The sequence below is a fragment of the Miniopterus schreibersii genome, assembly GCF_964146895.1.
Source record: "Miniopterus schreibersii genome assembly, chromosome: 10".
NCBI classification, from domain to species: Eukaryota; Metazoa; Chordata; class Mammalia; order Chiroptera; family Miniopteridae; genus Miniopterus; species Miniopterus schreibersii.
Window position 1 is genome coordinate 663,586 of NC_138110.1, and position 20,719 is coordinate 684,304.

Sequence of the window (20,719 nt, forward strand, 5' to 3'; positions counted from 1 at the left end):
ATTTTGACTCAGTTGAACTTGACTCTCACTTTTATTACATTTTCAGCAGCAGCTAATGTCCTACCAGTTAATCATTACTGTTCACTGAATAGAAATGTGAAAAGCATCATTTGTGGCTCAAACACGTCCCTATTTGGGGAGTTGTATTTGAGTGCGCCGTGATTGGGTGAGACCCCCAACCTGTGTCTCACCTCCGTGGGCCCTTAAAAGTGCTGTAAGAACACTGGTCCCTGGCTGATTTTCCAGGAACACACTGCAGGTAAACCAGCCACAGTGGTGCAGGAGCCTGGGTGCCGTGTGGGACTCGAGTTGTCCCAGCCCCTCAGGCGACCCACTGCTGACAGCCTCCTCCAACAAGTGTGCGCAGTCCCCTGAGCTCTTCACGGGGAGGGAGCCTCGCAGAGCCCAGGGTGATGGCAGGTGACACTCGGCCTGGACCTTCCTGACGCTGCTGGTCGCCCTGCTGGGAGCACTGCAGCTGATGGTTTAGGTCCAGGCTTGTGCACTGTTTCCTCAGTGTTTAAAAAAGGGACCATGGGCTTATACCGGACTCTGATAGACACTGGAATTTTAGACAATTTCTTGTGAAAGGGCATTTGCTATGAGCCTACTCTGAGAGAAAGAGCCAGCTTGACACCATGACACGTGTCTCAGACCGTTTCTCAAGGCCGCAGGGCACGTACTCCGTGTCCTCAAGACACGTCACAACTTTCTGGGAGACAACACTCTGGGAGAGAGACCCCCACCCTGGACAAGTCACTCACGGAGACCCCTGGCACCCACTTGTGCAGGGGGGGAGCTGAGAAATGCACCCAAATGCCCACCTGCAGCAAGACCCAGGCTGCGTGACACGTGACTCTCTGCTCACGTGGGAAGGGCAAGGGCGGTGCTTCTGGAACTCTTCGAACCCACCAGCTGCTGCTAGTTCCCGTGGCTGAGACTGGTTTCCTGTGTTCCCAGGACCTGGCACCAGCCCAAGTCACATGGGGACGTGGTAACAGAGCCACCCCTCCCCCTCTGCTCAGCACAGGACAGCCAGCCCCCTGCCCAGGTGACCTCCCAGCCCCATAACCTGTCCGGCACAGGTCCCACTCTGCACAGTGTCCTATCTGTGTGCTCACGTGCCCAGGCGTGTGCCGAGCTCTCCCCACAGTCAGGTGACAGTGAAAACCCATCTCAGGCTGACTAAGTTAGTAGCTTTTGCAATAACAATTGTTTTACACTGACAGTAACATGCTATATGAAGTTCGATTGGCTTTTATACTTAAATGAAAATACTTCTCTGAGGAATTTTTCCCCCCAATAGAAAGGCATCGACTTAGGAAGCAGCAGGTTAAGGGTACCAGGTCCTCAAGCCAAGCGGCTGGTGGAACTGGGTGCTTCTGACCTGAGGCCAGGACCTCAGACAGATCTTTCCTGTTTCTCGTATAAAGAAGGGTCTGTTGCCCTGGCTGGTGTGGCTCAGTTGGTTGGGCATTGCCCATGCACCAAGAGGTCGCTGGTTCAATCCCCGGTCGGGGCACATGGCTGGGTTGTGGGACGGATCCCCTCTAAGGGGCATGCAGGAGGCAGCCGATCCATGTTTCTATCTCATCGATGTTTATCTCTTCCCCCCTTTCCCTTTCTCTCTCTCTAAAAAAAAATCAATAAAAATATATTTTAAAGAATGGTCTGTTAGGTTCCTTTGTCTCCCTGAGGGAAAATAAATCTGTAAGAAGAGCATTTTGGATTTTGGAATTAGTTGACTGCTATCTCTCCACGGTTCTTTCTGACAGGACGGTTTGGGTGGACGTGTTGGTGTTCTGTTGATGCGGAGTTTTCTTCTGGGCGTCCATTCATTGAGAATTAATTGTAGCCTCAGACGTGATAGGTCCTCTTTGTGGTGCATGGATGGGGACCCTGTGAGTAAGGGGTGACAAAATGGATCTGCTCCAAGAGGCTTCTTGATTTCATAGCGTCCTGACAGCTTGTAACTGGTCTGTCTCTCGTTGTAGGTCGACACCTCTCGAGACCTGGAGCCCCGGGCTGAGCGGTGAGGCCTCCTCTGGACTTGGCTGCAGCCGGCGCCTGGGTGGGTTTCCGAGGGCCCGCCAGCCTGTGCGGGCCCCCGGGGTCCTTCCTGCGTACTTGGTGGCCAGTGCTGCTCCCACAGGCTTGGCTGGACTCCCCCAGAGTCCTGGGGCCCTTACAGCTTTACCCCCAAATTAGCACAGGACCCGTGAGGAAAACGCCCCGTGGAAACCGGGTGCCTTTGTGCAGATGTTCACACGCCCTCTGCTGCAGCCAGGCCTGGGGTGCAGGTCCCGGTGGCCACTGGCTGGTTGCAGCGGCTGGGACTTGGAACTAGACGTCCCTTTGTGCCTTTAAAGCGGTCACTCTTCCAATCCTCCGAAGGCAGCCAGGTGGAGACCTTTCAGCGCCATCTGGTGGGCAGGTGGGGCAGGTGCACCACCAGCCTCCAGGTGACTGGATCATGTGACTTGTCGGGCAGAGAAGGGGCAGAGGGGCAGGGAAGCATGCCACCCTCCACGGGGAGAGGAGCCATATAGCTCTGACCCCATTACTTTCTAGAAAGATCTGAGGACAGAGTCCAGCGCCACGCCTCAATGTGTGTGTTCAGGTATATCTGTCCCAGGCCAAAGGACACAACCATTGACAGAGAGGCACCCAGACTGCTGCTTTTTAGACAGAGCGCCCCGTGTTTGCCGTTGCCCCCTCACGTACATTTGTTCTCATGTCTGCTCACCGTGCAGGGCAGGTGGCTGTGGGCATGGTGGGCTCCAGGACCCAGGACAGAGGAAAGCAGCAGGCGACCCCATGCCGGGTTCTGGAGAATTCCAGCAGGGAAGGGTGGGCTTCTGGGCAAGATGTCAACCCCATCAGCCTGAGAGGCAGCTCCCTCCCCGTCCGCGCCCGCCCAGCCCTGCGGTGACCGTGCTCGGGCGTGGTCCATCTGCAGGCCCGTGCCCCTGCCTGCCCCAGACGCTACCATCTTTGTTTTTTAACCCTCACTTGAGGATATTTTTTCCATTGCTTTTCAGAGAGAGTGAAGGGATGGGGGAGGAGAGAGAGACACATGGATTTGTTGCCTCCCACACGTGCCCTGACGGGGGCCGGGGATCAAAACTGCAACCCAGGTGTGTGCCCTTGACTGGGAGTTACACCCGCAACCTTTTGGCACGCGGGCCAACCACTTTCGGCTGCTCTGACCACTGAGCAGCACGGCCAGGGTAGCCGCTGCCGTCTTTGCCATCAATAGACGAGTTCTGATGACAGAGAAAAGCTGGGTTTTCAGAGAGGCTTAGGATGTTGTTGCTAAGGCAACTGACCGGAGTGGTGTTCCCAGGAGCTAAAAGACGGGCCAGTCCCTGCGCCTCACCTTTTCGAAAGGCCTGGTGTATGTAAGTGCCCGTTTGCCGTTGAAGGTCATTTCTAGTTACCGCCTTCTCTTTTCTCTTGTCGTGATGGGTCTTTGCGCCATTAGGTCGCTGTGGCAGGAGGGGCCTGTGTGGACGTCTGACTCTGAGGCTGCCCTGGTTATCTGCTCTGTGTTAACTGCGTGGGACGTGAACCCTGCTGCTGCAGTTATTTGGTCTCTTGGGAAACTTTCTCCCAGGCAGATGGTGTGTGGATGGGGCCACAAGGAGACCTGAATTGTGGAGGGTCTGTCTGTGCTGTTGGGCTAAAGGGCTTTCGTTAAATTTTTTAAGCAATTAAAAAATTTCAGACAGGTTTCCATTGTACCTAAAAGCAATAGGTCTGTGCTGGATGGTGAAATAATGAGGGATGTAAGAAACATTTTTAGAATAAATAGCTGTTTGATTTTGTCCTGATATCTAACATTATTTTCCTCAAAACTGTATGGTCATCCAACATGTGGAATTTTCAGTAGGTTCATTTGGGATTTTCATCTCTTATTTTTGTTGAATTTCTCCTTGAAATATTGGTACTCAGGTTGATTTCAAAACTTGTTTTTTTAAAAATTATCAGAATGTCACACTGCTCTCTCTTCCTTTCTTTTGGTTGATGCTCACCCGAGAATATTTTTTTCCATTGCTTTTCAGAGAGAGTGGGGGGGAGGGGAGAGAGACACATTGACTGGTCGTCTCCCCACCAGGGTGGAAGACAAACCCAGGTATGTGCCCTTGATGGGGAATGGAACCCAAAACCCTTCATTGCAAGGGCTGACACTCTAACCACTGAGCCACATCGGCCAGGGCTGCTTTATTCAACACAGAATTTCAGTAATGAAAGGTTAATCCTTCCTTTAGACCAACTTGCTGCCACAGACTTGCTTCGAATTTACATTCATGTTGGGCTTCTCAGCATATTTACCTTTGTCACAAAATGTGGAGGGATGGCCTCACACACTTGGTACACGTCGTGTTGGGGGGGGATGAAGAAGACTCCACTACACACTTGGGGATGTTAATTTACTAATTTCCACTGCATTTAAAATAAAGAATTCAGTTTGATCACTGTCAGTTTGGCAGTTTCACATAACTCAAGTGCCAAAGAAAACTCATTAATTTATTTTAAAGAAAACTATTTGAACCTCCAGCTTCAACTGTGACTAGCTTGTATTGGGCTTACCCACCAGGCAGAACCCCACCCCATACACACATGTACACTTGCAAAGCCACCAGCACAGGTGGGACTTGAAGGGTGGCGGTTGTAAGGGACAAACTGTGCTCTTACTCTCAGGCATATTTCCCAAACGTTGGAGCAGGAAACAGACTGAGCTGAGAGGAGCAGTGTTTTGAGCCAAGAAAGTGGCAATGTATGCTAAATAACAGAACCACATGACTAAAACCCACCAGGAAATGCAGACAGATATTGTAGTTATCAGACAGGGACTTGAAGATATCCATTACCAACACACTCAAGGAAATGGTGAACAAAATAGATTAAAAGATGGAGAGTCTTAAGAGGATTGGAATCAATAAAAAAGAGTGAAGTCAATATTCTGGAACTGAAAATACAATGTCTGAAATTAAGAATTCCTTGAATAGTTCAATAGCAGTCTGGAAGCAAAATGAGATAGGGTGAGTGAACTGGAAGACAGAGCAATGGAAAATATCCACACTGGAGCTCAGAGGAAAAGCAAAGAGTGAGAAAAAGAGCAAGAGAAGCATGGAGCACAGCAAGAATGTTTAATGTATGTGTAACTGAAGTTTCAGAGCACAGAGGAGAGAAAATGGAGCAGAAGCAGACTCCAAAGAGACAGTAGTTGAGAATTTTCCAAAACTGATAAAAGACATGAATCCACACTTTCAAAAGCTTTGTAAACCCAAAGCAGAACGAAGACCAAAATAAAACAATAGCAACAACAAAAAAAATATCTGGGCACATTATAGTCAAGTTATTGAAAACCAAAGACAAAAAGAAAAATTTTAAAAGCAGTCAAAGAATAAAGACATTTCTTTCAGAGGAGCAGACTGATGGCTGACTTTTCAACAGAAACTACAGAAGCTCAAGACTATGAATGCCATCACTGAAAGGCTGCAAAAAAATTGCCAACGTAGAATTCTATACCCAGCAAAAATGCCCTTCAGAAATCAAGGCTGTATGAAGATATTACACAAACAGAAGTGAGTGAACTCATGGCCAGCTGACAAGAAGCACCAACCACAGCCTGAGGCCAAAGGAATGTGCTCCAGACAGAAGCACAGACTGAAGGGAGCAACAGTGACATCAGGAGTAACTGTGTGACCAACAGAAACAGTCCTGATGTTTAGAGCAATTTTTAGTTTCCTTGGGGTTTTTAACACAAATAGGAGTGTAATACATGACAGCAAGAGCTCGAAGGTGAGGCAGGACGGTGGAGTCATGCTAGTGCCTACCCTACCAGATGGGTCTTGACACAACATGGTCATCCTGTGAGGTGTGTCTCTGGTGTGCACTGACTATTGTGTGTGGGAGACCCCAGAGCAGAGAGCTCCCGGGTGTGTGCATGGTCGGGGCCTCTGGAAGACCTTGCAGACGCTCACTGTCATGTGCTGGAAAACCTGTGAATCTGGTTGCTCCATTATTTAGACACCCTTTGAGAGCTCTTGGGAGAAAATAGATGATTCTTTAAGAAGCATATTAGAATGTAGCATTCAGATTTCCCCCGCATTTAAGCAGGCATGTTTCAGAAATGTGCTGCTGAGTGAGAACCAGTTCCGCAATGCATGTCCAGGGGCTACTGTGCTCAGGGTTGCGGCTCTGCACTGTCCAGTTGGCACCATTTCCACAGCAACATGGCCATGGTTAGGGTCCAAGCAGCAGAATGGAGCTAAGGGCCGTGGGGCACACTTCCAGGAGATGATGGTGAGGGAGTCCCTGCCTCTCTGAAGTGATGGATGACCCAGGGGCGGTATGTGGAGCTCATGGAAATGGTCTGGTCAGTCTTCCAACCTGCTGGAAGGGCCCAGGGCTTTGGGTCACCTCAGCTCCCACCCCTCCCTGCTCTCCTGGGCTGTGACTCTGTGGTGTTTGTCCTCATGTCTGCCTTCCTTTTGGCACCTCCAGGGGCAGTTGTGACTGTGACCAGGGCCTGCTATGCATGGATATTTGCAAAGGGTCTGAGGGTACAATGGGAGGCCACCCTGCCCTGACTAGCTGTCCCCCATCCTGTGGTGTTCATTCCAGCAGTCACCTTTAGCTGCATCCTGTGTTCTTGACCGTTGGTCTGTCCTCTGGGTGCTGATGCTAACTGAGGGCCCAGGAAGCTCCATCTAGGTGCTGGAGGACAGATGTCCACCACCAGGCTCCTCACACAGGAGAAAATGTAACAGTGGGACTTGGGCTGCTCTCAGCTGTCCCAGAGAAACCCAGGAGGCCTTTGGGTTTCTGGAGTATGAGGAGGACTATCTATGAGCTCAAGAAGGGGTGACTGTGGTGTCTGGGCGGCCCTAGTGCCCACTGGGGCCTAGTGCAGTGGGGCTAACACCTGGGACCCCAAACCTCCAACTGCCACCAAGAGACCGCCTGATGAAATGTGGAATGAGACACCTCCGAGGGCAGGGCTGCGTCCTGGTGTGCAGTCGGCCCCAGGGTTACCCTTGGGCGCCCATGGCGTGGTTTCTTGCGGTGTGGAAAATTAGAATGGGGATGAGCCTCGCCCCGAGGCATAGGCTGCCCACTTCTCTTACTGTGCGTTTGGGGCAGACCCACCTCTCGCTCAGCTTTGTCCACTAGGCACCTCACTGGTGTTACGGGGCAGCACCTTCCCTCTGGGCATTCACAGTGCGGAGCCCCAAGCCTGTGGAGGTGGACAGGGCAGCTGGCTGCCGGTCCCTGGGCACTGTGGGCCATGGCTGGGAGCAGAGCTGCGGGCTCAGGGCTGTCCTCTGGCTTCCCTGTGTGGATCCTGTGTTTCTGCTACGATTGTGTATCTGTACATCACTGTATTTTAGACGCTGACATGTAAGGTGTCAGCTGTGTCTGAGAAGTGGATGTGGTTACTTCTGGCCTTCATCCCGGCCATCTGGCACCTGGGACACCTGTGCCAGGTGGGAGCCGAACCTTGGGTGGGGAGTCTGTGTGGATCAGCTCAGGGGCTGCTGGTGAGACACTGTGCGCTGTCTTTCAGTCAACGAGTTCACCGTCATCAGGAAGAAGTTCAGGTGCCCATACTGCAGCTTCTCTGCCATGCACCAGTGCATCCTCAAGCGCCACATGCGCTCCCACACGGGCGAGCGGCCCTACCCCTGTGAGATCTGCGGAAAGAAGTTTACGCGGCGGGAGCACATGAAGCGGCACACGCTGGTGAGTGGGGTGGGGCAGGCTCGGGCCCTCTCGGGGTTGCGGGTAGGGTGGAGAAGGGTGGTCTGCATGGGCACAGGAAGCCCTGAAGTGGGGTCCACTTAATGCTACCCCCTCCACCTGGCTCCACCACCAGGCCTGGTGCAGAGGCAGGGCCCACATCACACCCTCAGTTTCCCTTCGGGGTCCTTGGGCTCCAGCCCGCCTCAGCAAGGCTTCCTCCCCCATGCGACCCCTGCTTGGCCCACAGGGTCCCATCACACCATCACTTCCCTGCCTGGAAGTTTTGTGGGACCCTAGCCCTTGCTCCCCGCGCCCTTGTAACGTGTCCATTACCTGCTTGTGTGGGAGCCTGGCTCCCAGTTGCCAGGTGGCAAATGTTGAATGGTAGGTTTGCTTGGCCAGGACATGAAAAGGTTATCCTTGAAATGGAAGCAGATTTCCCAAAAAAGGCAGGGTGAGGGGACTTTGAGTGGTGAGATAAACTAGGTAGGCCGTGTGGCTCGACTGAGGAACTGACCGGGAGGTGCCTGTGGAATCCGAGCCCCTCCTTGGACACACTGACACAGGTTATAACACAAGAATTTCTGCAGAGTTATGTGAGAAGCTGGAAAAATCATTTACAATGAAACCCTGGGGAGTTGGGGCCCTCCCTAAAGCCCAACCATGAACCCAGACTTGAAGGGTGAACATCAAAATTAATGATCTTGATTGAATGAAAGCTCATACATTTCGGTAGAAAAAGTCAGAATGAGACGGTGACCTCTGAACACGTATCATGTGAGTCAAAGGAAACTAACTCATGAGCAACCTTGAGGAGCTGTTAAAGCCAAGCATGTAGAGTTGATTGAAGGGACATCTGTGGCTCAAGGTGGCTCGATATTTAATAGGAATTCCTACGCCTCTTACAAGTAACTGGTCACGACTAGAGGCATTTTTAAGCTCGGTGCCCTGGTTTCAAAGGGAACATTCACAATGCTTTTGTTTGTTTGGTTGGTTGTTTTTTTTGTTAATCTTCACCTGAGGATATTTTTTCCATTGATTTTTAGAAAGTGGGAGGGAGGGGGAGAGAAAGACACATCGATGTGAGAGACACATTGATTGGTTGCCTCCTGCACGCACCCCAACCAAGGCCTGGGATCTAACCTGCAACCCAGGTATGAGCCCTTGGGAATCGAACTGGTGACCTCTTGGTTCATGGGTTGATGCTCAACCACTGAGCCACCCCAGCCGGGCAGGGCAGCTATGTCTTTTCTTTAGCAAAACCACATTCTCGGTTCAGTAAGCATGGATCCTGTTGGAGGGTCAGGGTCTGAGTTGTCCGTTTACCTTGGAATTTTATTCTGGGTTCATGGTTGGGCTTCAGGGAGGGCCCCAAATCCCCAAAAATAGACTTGAAGGGTGAGGGCTTGTTTTCCTCTGAGGAGGGGACCTGTATCTTCCCCTTTAATTTCTCCAGGGTCCCCGACCTTAAGGAGGTGGTTGAGTCCCTGCCCAGCAGGCATCTCAGGAGCGGAGCCATGGTTACCATGGTGCCCACATCCCCTCCTCCCCCTTCCTTCCAATAGTCCATATGGACGAGTGCTGGCCATCTGGTCCCGGCCCGAATGCCCTTGTTGCTCCTGTGTCCTGGTGCAGCCCCGAGCTCCCTGCAGCTGGTGTCCCTGCCCCAACTGCCCACTGTCCTGCCCAGCTGGGCCTGCTCCCCGGACAGTTTCTCTGAGATCAAGCCTTGAGTTTTTGGGAGAGGATTGAGGAAACCCTGGATTCAAAATGTGCCAACATTCAAGAAGACCCAGAAGGGGCCTGGGAATCCCATTGCTAGAACCAGAGCCTATAGCGGAGTGCCTGGCACCAAGAGTCTTGCCCAGTTTTCCTTGCAGACACCCCACCCCAGGTCCTGCTCCCGACCTCACATTAGCATGGTAGGTCTTCACGGTTTGGGTGTGTTTTTTGTTTTTTAAATGTGTTTTTATTAACTTCATCGAGAGGAAGGGAGAAGGAGAGAGAAACATCAATGATGAGAGTCATCGATCGGCTGCCTCCTGCTCGCCCCCTGCTGGGGTTCGAGCCCGAAACCCGGGCAGGTGCCCTGACCAGGAATCAAACCTGTGGCCTCCTGGTTCATAGGTGGACACTCAACCGCCGAGCTACTCCTGCCGGGCTGGGGTTTTGTGGACGGACGTGGCAGGAGGACGGCTGGGGGTCCAGCGGGGTGGGAAGTGAAGAGTGCCCGGGACAGTGACCCATCGGCCTTGCGGTGTTAGTGAGTAGGGAAGGACAGCCTCGCAAACCCTCTTCCAACAGGACGCCATTGGCTCCCACTCACTGACCGCCCTGTCCTGCAGGTGCACAGCAAGGACAAGAAGTATGTGTGCAAGCTGTGCAGCCGGGTGTTCATGTCGGCCGCCAGCGTGGGCATCAAGCACGGCTCCCGGCGCCACGGCGTGTGTGCCGACTGCGCGGGCCGCGGGGCGGCGGAGCCGCTCGATGGCGGTGGGGCCGAGGGCTCTCCTGAGCTCTTCTCCGGCGACGGGCCCTACCTGGAGGACCCGGACGACCCTCAAGGGGAGGGTGAGGAGGAGCTGGGCGAGGAGGACGACGTGGGCCTGGCCCACGAGGACACGCTGCTGGGGGACGACAAGGACGATGCGGACTCGCCACAGGGGCCCCGCAGCCCGCCAGGGGGGCCTGGCAAGGACTTTGCCTGGATCTCCTAGGCCCCTGTGCTGGGGGCTGGGTGGTGGCAGTGCCACCCCCTCCACCTGGGTGTGTGCTTAGGGGTCTCCCTTGCCCGGACGGGGCGTCTGACCCCTCGCAGCTCCTCCTCCAGGCCCCCCTTTATTCTGCTCCCACCACCCAGACATACACAGAGAAGCTGGCCCTGTGGTCTCAGGAGCAGGTGTGGCCCCAGCAGCGGGGGCTCTGGGACCAAACATGAAGTTTGTGGGGTGTAGGGAGGGTTCCCATCTTCGGGGACAAACAGAGGGTCCCCGGCAGGTGCCTGTGGGGAGAGCGTTAAGGGGGCCTATGTGGCCGGCCTGGCCTTGGGCTCATGATGGCGCAGCGGCCAGGTCAGCGTCAGCACTGCTCGGGTGTGGAGTTGCCCCGAGGCCACAGGCCCGAGGGCTGGAGGTCGGCACTCACCACATGGCACCCAAGGCTCCAGACCCCGTCCCCTCTGCAGCCCCTTTTCAGCAGCCGGGTCACTGCCTGTAGCCCTTTGCCTTTGAGGCTCCGCGTCCCTGGGGCCACCTGCAGAACTAGGTCCAGTGTACAGAAGGCCCCGCCCCTGCTGCCTCTGGGCTTTGGTGCTCAACACAAAACAGCTTCAAGAGCCCCCGGGGTTGAGGGCTCCAGGTGCTAACTTCTGGTGGAGGGGGGATGGCTCGAGTCCGTCAGGAGTCCGTCAGAGGTCCATCTTTGTTCTGTGTGCACTTCCTTGGGGAGCCTGGGGTGGCCCTGTCCCTGGCTCTGTCCACCCCGTGGCACCCAGGCCACGCCTGCTGCCCCGCCCCAGGCACTTGCCTGCGCTGCTGCTCACACTGGAGGCGGGGTCCTGCCTGCCTGCCGCGCTGCTCACGCCGCCCGAATGGGTAACCAAACTTTTTAAGTAGTCACAGTCACAGTCATTTTGATGGCATTATTTTTCTCACTTGACAAACCATGCAGTCGTCTCTCCTGTAGCGCGTTGCCAGGTCCTCTGGCTGTCTTTTCAGACGTGCTCACAGCCTGTTCTCCTCTTTGTTCCTAGTGAAAAGCAAAGGCTCCGCTTGGTGCACGGCCTGTTGGCCAGCACCACCGTCCTGGCTGCAGGACGACCGGCTGTCCTCTTCCTGGTCAAGGGTGTTCTGACGCCCTGCTATCCAGACATTCCCCCTCTCCCTGACTCTCTTGGGCACAGCCCCCCCTCCTCACCCCCAATCCCTGCAAGGACTCAAGGGTGCCATAGAGAGATTGTGTGTTTTCCCTCTTTTCCCACAGACTGAGCAAAATGGCTTTTACCAAGTTTTTTTATTGGGTCACATCTATTCTTTCCAGGTGGAATACCCCATGAGTCCTCATGTAAGCTCCAGTGCCCCCAGAGGGCGCACCCAAGCACTAGCCTCCCTGCTGGGAGCGTTGGGGGACCCCGGCGGGGCTGAGTGGGTACGTGGGACCTGGTGCTGTCCTTGAAGTCCTGCCCCAGGGGAGAAGTCGCCACCTTTGTTTTTACTTATTTATTTTTAAAATAAAATCAGCTGCCGTTCCTATGGGTTAGAAGAGGGTGCTCTTGACAGACCTGCCTGCTGTTTGCCTGCACCCGCCTCCCTCAGCTGGGGACCCTCTGAGTTCCTCGACACTGGCGTCCTTAAGAGAAAGGGCCAAGGTCGTCCCAAACACGCCGAACCCTGCCTGCTCTTGCTGAGGGTGGGCCAGGCCATGCAGGGCTTCTGGGCACGGTCCCTGTCACCAGGGAGGCCTGGCCCAGCCCCCACTCGGCTTTCGGAACTTGTACCTCCCCCCACTTTCTAGCCTCTTTTCTAAACAGACCTACTTTCTTATAAAGCGCATTGAAGCCAGACCTTCGCTGTAGACAGGCGTCTCCGGGTTCTGTACTGGTCCCACCTCTCAGGCGGCCCGTCCACGCCCGGCCGCCTCCACCTCTCCACTCAGGGCGCCTTGCTCTTTCTGACCTGCTCGCCGCCCCTGCTCACCTTTTGGGGGGTTCGCTGTCTGTATCACAGGCGCACTTTCTTCTTTAAAACCAACACTGTACTGGAAAACCGAGGGCCGGAGTCCTGTCCCACCGAGTCCCCAGGTTTGTTGTTGGCGGGATGGAGATGGACATATCACCTCTCAGGTGTGGAGGGAAAGATGTGTGTCGTGTGTCAGGAGGAGTTTTTCTATGTGACTGATTTTTTTTCCCAAATCAATGTTTAAGCTAATAAATATTTTTTTTATGAAGAGGAAAACCTGTGTAGACCACATTTCACATGTTGTACTTCAGTGTCTGTATTTTGGTGTTGGCAACACCAAAGTGGAAAACAGCCTGCTGGGTGGTGTGTCCGTCAGGGGTGGGGGCAGGGAACCCACGGACTTTTGTATTAAGCTCTGGATCCTGACGAGGGTGTTCATTTGGACCCTGGGTTTTTGGGAAACCGTCACAGCACTGCCAGGACTTAGTAGGGACCTCGACTTGAAAGGTAGAGCTACTACTTCCAACTTTGCACTTCTTTCTTTATAAACAATGGAGAAAATGCAAAAACTGGAACTTTTTGCAATATGATGAAAAATAATCTTATTTTCGCTCATTCTGTGACATGTGCAACTCTTTAAAGCCATACTTAATGGTGTTTTTATTTTTTAGATCTTATATTGTGTTTTGTATACAGCCCTTTTAGAACTACTTGCAGTGAGGGTGCTGTGTGTGTGCTTTTCTTAAATATTTATTTTTTCAACATGCTTTCAACCTGTCAACAAAAACAAGAGACAAAAAAAGGGCAGTGCTCGAAGATTGTTGATTTTTCCTGGGGATAATCTATATTATATTGACTTTATATTAATTATTATAAACCTGTGTTGGCATTGGAGATGTGTTTAATATTTGGGGGAGGAGGTTTTGTCATCAGTCGGGGGAACCAGAGCTGTTGTTCGCTTCTCTGTAGCCATAGAACAGGTGAACAGTACCTTCTCTAGTGGTCTTGCGATTTCTTGTCTGCCTGGGCTCTGGCCTGCCTGCGGTTTCCTTTCTGTGACGGGATTAGCTTAGACATTCTTGCAAAGCGATCACTTTCAATAAACTGGGAAATTGCTGCTCAAGCAGACGCCTTGTGTGTGTTTCAGACAGGGTCCCCTCCTGTAGCCTCAAACTGAGTGGAGGGGGCCAGAGTGACCTCAGCCCTTTGTGGCCAGTTGCTGGCCTTTTGGGCCCGCCCACCCACCAACTGTGCCTGTGGCAGGATCCCAGATCCACGTCCTTTCCCCCTAAGAGGCAGACACGGATTCTGGAAAAACCCCAAATCTTTAATTTTTCTCCTCGCCTGGTGCAGCCCAGACGTGACACCTGAGCTTCAAAAACATAGTACAAATGTCAGCCCGGGGGCCCTTGAACCATCAGGATAAGTGCAGCGGGGGAGGTCCCTCTTGACCTCCCTCAAAGTGCATCCAGGTCTGGCTCCCACGTGGCCTTGAAGCTGGGCCTATCAGGACCCTTGACAAGTTCAAGGACAGTCAGGGAGGGCAGCCACCCCAGGGCAGTGTGGCTTTAGTGCGAAAGACTGGTTTCTCAGAGGCACTTTGAGTGGTGGGGCCCTCCCCCACCTCTGGGGGTCTAGGGTCACTGACGACCCCTTCCCCATTAAAAAGCAGACCCTGCAGCTAGGAGAGGCCCCAGGCAGGGGGTGGGTGCAGCTTATTTCCTCCATCAAGGATCCTGGAGGCAGGACGGCAGGGCTCAATCCAGGAAGCGCTGGCAGGCCTTCTTCCAGCGGCAGGCTGTGCACCACAGGTCCCGGCGCTCCATGCCATACACTTTCCGGCACTTCTTGGCGTCACCTCGGGGCTTCCTAGGGGAACACAGGGAACGTGGGGTGCTGTTGGGCTGGGACCTTCCATGCCTGCCACCTGCCCCTCAACACACACGCACCTCAGATTGGCACTAAGCTTGGAGGACAGGGCTGGCACGCAGTCCTGGACTGTGTTGGGCTGTGGCTGCAGCCGGGTGGGTGCCAGGCAGCCCTGAAAGGAAACACAGTTGTGGTCTCACTCCCCTCAAGAGCACCCCCAGGACCAAACCCCAGCTGCTGCCTGTGACCTCACCCACCTGGTAGGAGTGGTCACTGTGGCACACCTGGGGGGGCGCCTCAGAGCTCAGCACCTGGGGTGGGGGCAAGGCAAGTGGGTGCAGCAGGCTGGGCAAGGCTGTGGGCTCCGGCAGCTCTAGGTGGGGGAAAGTGGGTGGCAGGGAGGCCGTGGGGGACATCGGGGTCAGGCTGGACAGCCCATCAGTCAGCACCTCCAGTCCAATGTCCAGCTCCGTGTAGTAAAAGTCCTCCTCGCCATCACTCTGCTCTGGCTCTGCCTGCCGCCTGTTGGGGACATAGCAGATGGGAGCTGAAGCGCTGACCCACTTGGCCTGCCCCACCCCCAACCTGCCGGCCCCACCGCACCCCAGGTGCACCAGGCGGATGTGTCTCTGCATCCCGGAGGCCGTGCTCAGCACCTTCCCACAGCGCTTCCACAGACACTGGAATAGGACCTGCACCGAGCTCTGGGCGACAAGGGCTGGTGGTCAGGCACGGCCACCTGGTCCACCCCACCCTGAGTGCTGCCCCCAGCTTGCTTACCTTTCTTTTCCGAGGGGCAGGCTCCCCAAACAGGAAGGCTGCCTCCAGGGGCAGTGGGGGCGATGGGGAGAAGGGAGAGCACTGCCCGCTGGCCGGGTCCCAGCCCCAGTCCCCACTGCTGCTGCTGCTGTAACTGCCTGCTGGCTGTGCCAGGGTCTCCGGCCAGGGCTCCAAGCAGGCCTCTGTGGGGACACACCAGGCCAGTGTCAGGATTTCAGCGGGCTCATGCTGCTTTGCACAAACTGGGCTGTGGGTCCCTTCACTCTGAGCTTCCACCCGTTCACCTATTCACAGGTAAGTTTGCTGGGCACATAGCCTCTTGGAGAGGTGGTGGCCAGGGCAGCGGCGGCTTGGGGACTAACCTCCTAAAACAGGGAAGGATAAGTGGAAGATGCCTAGCCAGCAGGTGGAGATGCCTGCAGGCCTGGTGTACTGAGGCTTTGACCTCAGTGAGGGGATTGGGGGTCCTGACATCCATGTGTTTAGAAGGTTGTATTGCAGGCGAGGGAGCTCTGCTTGTCCCCCCTTTAAGGTCCTAGAGGAACAGTGGCCCTGGGCCCTGCCCCCACACCTACCCTATGCCAGGCCTCTTAAGTCTCACCTGTGCTAAAGGCTGTAGTGGGGGGCCTCAGCAGGAGGGGGCTGGTGGACAGGCTTGTAAGGGCTGCAGCAGCCATGACTTCATCCAGCCGGGCTCTTCCTTGGGGGGCTCTGGAGGAGAAGGGGGTGGAGGGTGGGGGTGGGTGGGGCAGGTGGGGCCCAGCAAGTACTCTAGACCCCCCCCCAGGCACACACGTGCAGGCCCTGGCACGTGTATGTGCACACCAGGCTTCCCTCACTCCAAGCACTCCAGGCGCTGGGCGTCAGGCCCAGCTCCACCCCCAGCTCGGGTTGCAGAGCCCAGATCTCCAGGAACCACCAGGAACCACCAGGAACAGGGCCTGGGCTGGGGTCTCCCTGAAGCCCGAGTCATCTACAGTCTGGGCTGTGTTCCACGGAGTCTCCTTCAGACCCTGGTGCTGGACAAGGGTCTGAGGCCCCACCAGTGGGACCAGGGCGCAAGAGGCCCAGCCCTCCCTCAAGCACACATTAACCAGGGTTGTGCAACAGCAGCTGTGGGCCTAGAGCCAGGCCTGGGGGGGGAGGGGGGGACAGCCAGCAGTCAGCAGCAGCCAGGGGAAAGGCTCCAAGCACAAGCGGGTCCCCAGGCTCCAGGAGGGCTGGGCCAGAGCCCGCCCCTGGCTGCAAAGCCAGCCCAGGGTGTCCGGCACCCAAGAGCGTTTCACGGCAGGGCAGGGAGATGGCGGTCAGAAGTCCCAGAATCCCTGGGCAGTCAGCCTCACTCGGGCCACGCAGCCTCCACGGCAGAGACTGACAGCGACCCCTCCCAGCTGAGCTCTGGCCCCAGGGTTTGAGGCAGACAAGGGATACCAACACACGCATAATTTCTTTTCAACTCTATCGTGGCTGGAGAGCTGGGAGGTGACCAGAAACTCAGTTTGCGACACGGACCTGCTCTCCGCCGAGGTCCCCGTGGGGGTGTCGGGAAGGCGCGTGCCTGTGCCCCACCCACCGCCCTGCACACCAGCGCGCACGTGCGCGCACGCCCACCGCGGCCTGGCGCGCGGCTCACCTGTGCGCTGGCACCGGGATGTGCGCCGATGGAGTCGGGGGCCCCGCTGCCGCCCCCGCCCACGTCCCCGGGGCCCGCGGCTCCGGCTCCTGCGGGGGCGCGAAATCCAAGCCCGCCAAGCCGCCACCCACGGCAGGGCCCTGCAGACGGGGCGTGCTCAGCGGAGGCAGCGGCCCGGGGACCCCAACCCCCCGCCCGGCCCCGCTCGTTACCCCCAAACCCGCCGCGCCGGCGTGCCCCGCCCCCGGCCCCGCCCCCGGCCCGGCGCGGCGGGAAGCGGCCCGGGCCGCCGGGCCTCCGACCCACCGACACACACGGGCCGCCGCCCCGCCCCCGGGGCCCGAAGTTTGTGCAGCCCCGACGCCATCTTTGCGGCGAGCGCACACAGGCGTCAGTCCCCGGCGCCCGGTACCTGCGGCGGCGCGGGCACCGACACCGGCGCGGCCGCGGGTTCCGGGCCGGCGGCGCCGGGCGGGGGGTGCGCGCAGCCCGGGCCGGGCGGCGGGGGGCGCTCGGCTTCCATGGCCCGCCGGCTGGGCACCGAGGCTGCAGCGGGGAGGGCGGGCGCTCGAGACGCAGCCCCGGGCCGGGCCGGGCTGGCGGGGCCGCCGACCCCCGCCCTGGATCGGCAGCCGCCCGCGCCGCTCGGCCCCGAAGCCGCGGCAGGCCCCGCCCCCTCCTCGCGTCCCCGCCCCCGGCGCGCGCCAATTGGTCCGCGCCCTGTATCAACATTCCAAGGTGGACCGCGTTCGGGCCCGACCGCGCTCCCATTGGTCTGCGCTACTAGGCCACGCCCACCTGGGCCCCGCCCAGGCCCGCGCTCCCGCGCTGGCAGGGAGAGGGGGCCCAGCTGGCGGCCCCCGCTCGCTCGCCCGCTCCTGGGCTTCCGTGGAGCCCCGGCCCCCGCGCCCCGCGGCGAGGACGGCCGGCTTCCTTGTGGGGTGCCCGCGCGCAGAGCTGCCAGATCAGGAAAGGGGCCACGTCTCCTTGGCGAGGTTCCCCGGAACAGGTTATTCTTTAACGCACTACTGCCCATCTCCCGCACCCCTTATGTAACCCCCGGGCTGGGTGGCCCGAACCCTCCCTCGGTGTCCCAGTCCGACGACTCTGTAGCCCCTCTAAAATCAACCTGGCCTGGGGACACCACCCCTAATCTGGCCTCTTTCCCCACAATGTCTTGTGAGCTTGGGTGACAGGGCCCACGCACCCCAGGAGGGAGGGAGCCTGTCCCCGAGGTCAGGGGATGTTTTTACTCCTTCCAGACACCCCACCACCACCACCACCACCCCACCCCCAGGCTTTGAAGAAGAAAAGTTCTGAGGCATGCTGTGCTCGTCCTCCCCTTGCTGGGGATTTATTAAGACGCTGGCAGAAGCCAGGGCAGCCAGGACCCAGGCACCTCTCAGGTTGCCAGCTGTGTGTGGGGGGGACTGTCAGGGAAGAGGAGGTCAGGTCCCACGCTGGAAGAAAAAAACATCTGTACTTGGGTGCTCAGTGCAGGGAGGGGTAGGCTGAGGCAGGTGGGGGGAGGTAGCAGGAGGCCTTCATGTCCAATCTGTTAGCTATAGATGGGGGGCTGCTGGTACTCAGGGGCCCCCATCTCCTGGATGCTCTCATACACATTTTCTAGGAGGCCTCTGTGGGTGTTCAGGCCCCTGAGTGGGAGGGCCTCATAGTCCAGGTTCCTCCCCAGAGTCAGAATTGCTGCTCTGTCCTTGGGGTCTGGTTGGTCTACTGCAGGAGATCCTGGGTCCCTCCTTTTAGGTCTGCTGATCCTGGAGTACAGGATATCCACCTGGAGAGAGGAAGCCAACCCCGGGAGGGGTCAGCATCATCTACTCTGCCAAGGACCTGCCCAGCTCCACCCACTGCACCCCACCCTACTTTACCTGAGTGTCTGGGGTCTCCTGGGCCTTCCCTTGCTCCAGGCCTTGGGGGCCCCGATCTGCTCCCTTGAGCTTCTGGATGCAGGCATACTCAGCCACCACCGGTCTGGCCTCAGGCCCAGGTCTGGCACAGCTGCTGGTCAGCCGTGCCCCTGCCAACACCACACGGCTGGCTGCCAGGCTGGCCCTGGGAATGGCAGCCAGCCCCACATTGGAATAGGTGGCCTCGGGGCCCATGGAGGGCTGGGTAGCATTGGTAGCAGGCGAGGTCTGGGGCAGTTCCCGGTGTGAGAAGGCGGATGGGGGCCTGGTGGTGCCTCTGTACACCTCCAGACATTGTGGGCGCAGGAGATCCATGCTAGCAGGCCGAGGGGCTGGGGGTGGGATCAGGGCAGAGGTCAGTTGGGATGGAGAGGTGGAGCAAGTGCCACCCCAGCAGGTTGGGGGGGGGGGGTGCAGCAAGCCCCGCCCACAACCCGGCTGCTCCCAGCTAGGCTCACTTGTGCGGCAGAGGGGGCCTCGGTGCAGCTCGTGCAGTCTGGTGTCCGACTTGCTGAGGATGCACAGGTGGGGTCGTCTCAGCAATGACTGGGGGCAAAGAAGGCAGGTTGGTCCCCTGCTGGCCCCGCCCTGGCCCCAGGGACAGCCTGGCACTCACCGCTTCCGCTGGCATCATGTTACCCTGCAGCCTGGCCCGCTGCTTCCGCGCCTGCTTCCTGCGGGTAAGAGGGTCCTCAGGCCAGGGAAACAGAGATGGGCAGGGCGGCAGCCTCTGGTGAGGGAGGACCTGCCTAGAGCCCCACCCCCTCTGGCCACAGCGCTGAGCCAGGCTCCACATGAAACCTGGGCAAGGAAGGAACATACCTGTGGCAGGCTGTGCACAGCACCCACAGCCAGAAGAGCAAGGCGAGGCACCCTAGGACCCAGAAGACAGGAGGGGCTGAGGGCACCAGTGGCCCCATCCTATGTAGCCCCGGACTATCCTGAAGGCAGAAGATGGGAGCTGGGGGCTGACTGAAGGACTGGGCACCCACCTGCAGCTCCACTTCTGCACGTCACAGTGCTGGGCGGTCTCCCGCCCTTGGGAGCTCTGACTCAGCACACAGGAAACCCCAAGACTCGGCAGTCCCTCCCTCCTACAGAGGCCAAGAGGACGCAGCCTCAGCGCCCACCTTCCTTTTCCGTCTCTGGCTGGGGGCTCCTGGTCAGGTGTGAGGATGTGTGCTCTTCCTGACCCTCATGAGTACCCAAGTCAGTGAAGATGACCTACATGACTGCAGAACATGGCCAGTGAGGACCTGGCCAAAGACCCACTGTGGTCACTGCAGCCCAAACCTGAGACCTGGGGAGGCCCTTGAGGTCACACCCCTGGGCCTTTGAGCCACAGGCCACAGACACCAGCAGCCATGCTGTGCCCAGGTAAGGCCTGTCCTGAGGTGATGCCCCTAGTCACCTAGTCATCCACTACAGAGCTTGTATCCCTGAGGGGCTGGAAAGGTGGGGGTCAGCAAGCAGAAAGGGGCTGCTTTGGGCACTGACTACCCCCCCCACCTCTTCCCTCCATCCCTGCCGTTGGACCTGTCTCCTTCCTTGGGTCTTAGCAGGGCTGCAGGGGATGGGGGTGCACCCTACAATCAGCAGTCTTTTAGTCCAGAAGCACAGAGATGGGGGTTGGGGTCCAGTCTGCTCAGACCCAGGGAGTGGGCTTCCCACACAAGAAGTCCCAATGCCCTATCCTGGTAGGGCCTAGTCCTCCCAGACCCCAGCCTTCAACTGCCCTCAGGAGGGCACGCAACAGGGGGCCTGGAGAGCTGGCCAGGCTGGAGTTCAGAGCAGGCACTTACCAAGGCCATGGGTGCAGGGGCACCTCCTCAGCCGTCGGACAGGCCAGGCAGCTTGGGCACTGGGAGCAGTGGGACCTTTGTACAGCCCTCGGTGGAGCTCCCCTCACTTCCTGTGTCAGACTGCGTCTCAACCCCCTACAGCAGCTGTCACCACCACAGCCTCACCCATCTACTGCGCCCCTGCCTGGGGTCTAGATGACATACAGTGGGTGGGTGCGGTTTGAGCCTGCTTCTCGTGGTCTCCATCCACGAGGTGGGCACACACTGGGAGGAGAGAGG

At 57.3% G+C, this 20,719-nt stretch overlaps 3 protein-coding genes across 9 annotated transcripts in view; 1 reads left to right on the forward strand and 2 right to left on the reverse strand.

Moving 5' to 3' along the window:
* The window catches only part of ZBTB46 (zinc finger and BTB domain containing 46), a 45,405-nt gene extending 31,854 nt beyond the window's left edge, over positions 1 to 13,551 (forward strand). Inside the window, exons 4-5 of one of the 2 annotated variants that reach the window (XM_081149959.1) lie at positions 7,577 to 7,752; positions 10,098 to 13,551. In XM_081149959.1, coding sequence (XP_081006085.1) covers positions 7,577 to 7,752; positions 10,098 to 10,469 — 548 coding nt within the window. In that variant the 3' untranslated portion in view covers positions 10,470 to 13,551. Of the gene's footprint in view, positions 1 to 7,576; positions 7,753 to 10,056 lie in introns of both variants that reach the window. The other variant, XM_081149958.1, reaches the window with a different exon arrangement.
* A 183-nt stretch (positions 13,552 to 13,734) lies between these two features.
* SLC2A4RG (SLC2A4 regulator) lies at positions 13,735 to 17,352 on the reverse strand. Of its 3 annotated transcripts, XM_081149962.1 has the most exons (9): positions 17,123 to 17,352; positions 16,711 to 16,850; positions 15,679 to 15,788; positions 15,078 to 15,259; positions 14,901 to 15,001; positions 14,747 to 14,819; positions 14,555 to 14,608; positions 14,378 to 14,469; positions 13,735 to 14,297 (listed from the first exon to the last, which is right to left on the reverse strand). In XM_081149962.1, exons 1-9 carry the CDS (start codon positions 17,231 to 17,233, stop codon positions 14,186 to 14,188), a joined length of 975 nt encoding a protein of 324 aa, XP_081006088.1. In that variant the 5' UTR covers positions 17,234 to 17,352; the 3' UTR covers positions 13,735 to 14,185. The 3 variants fall into 3 exon arrangements, with proteins under 3 accessions (XP_081006088.1, XP_081006089.1, XP_081006087.1); XM_081149963.1 differs by lacking the exon at positions 14,555 to 14,608; XM_081149961.1 differs by having other exon boundaries at positions 14,555 to 14,819.
* A 685-nt stretch (positions 17,353 to 18,037) lies between these two features.
* LIME1 (Lck interacting transmembrane adaptor 1) lies at positions 18,038 to 20,487 on the reverse strand. 4 transcript variants are annotated; one of them, XM_081149983.1, is made up of 5 exons: positions 20,441 to 20,487; positions 19,255 to 19,512; positions 19,097 to 19,184; positions 18,600 to 18,970; positions 18,038 to 18,505 (listed from the first exon to the last, which is right to left on the reverse strand). In XM_081149983.1, the coding sequence occupies exons 1-5, from the start codon at positions 20,447 to 20,449 to the stop codon at positions 18,269 to 18,271; spliced, it is 963 nt and encodes a 320-aa protein (XP_081006109.1). In that variant the 5' UTR covers positions 20,450 to 20,487; the 3' UTR covers positions 18,038 to 18,268. The 4 variants fall into 4 exon arrangements, with proteins under 4 accessions (XP_081006109.1, XP_081006110.1, XP_081006112.1 ...); XM_081149984.1 differs by lacking the exon at positions 20,441 to 20,487 and having other exon boundaries at positions 19,255 to 19,312; positions 19,461 to 19,661; XM_081149986.1 differs by having other exon boundaries at positions 18,039 to 18,505; positions 18,600 to 18,748.
* Positions 20,488 to 20,719: the final 232 nt, after the last annotated feature.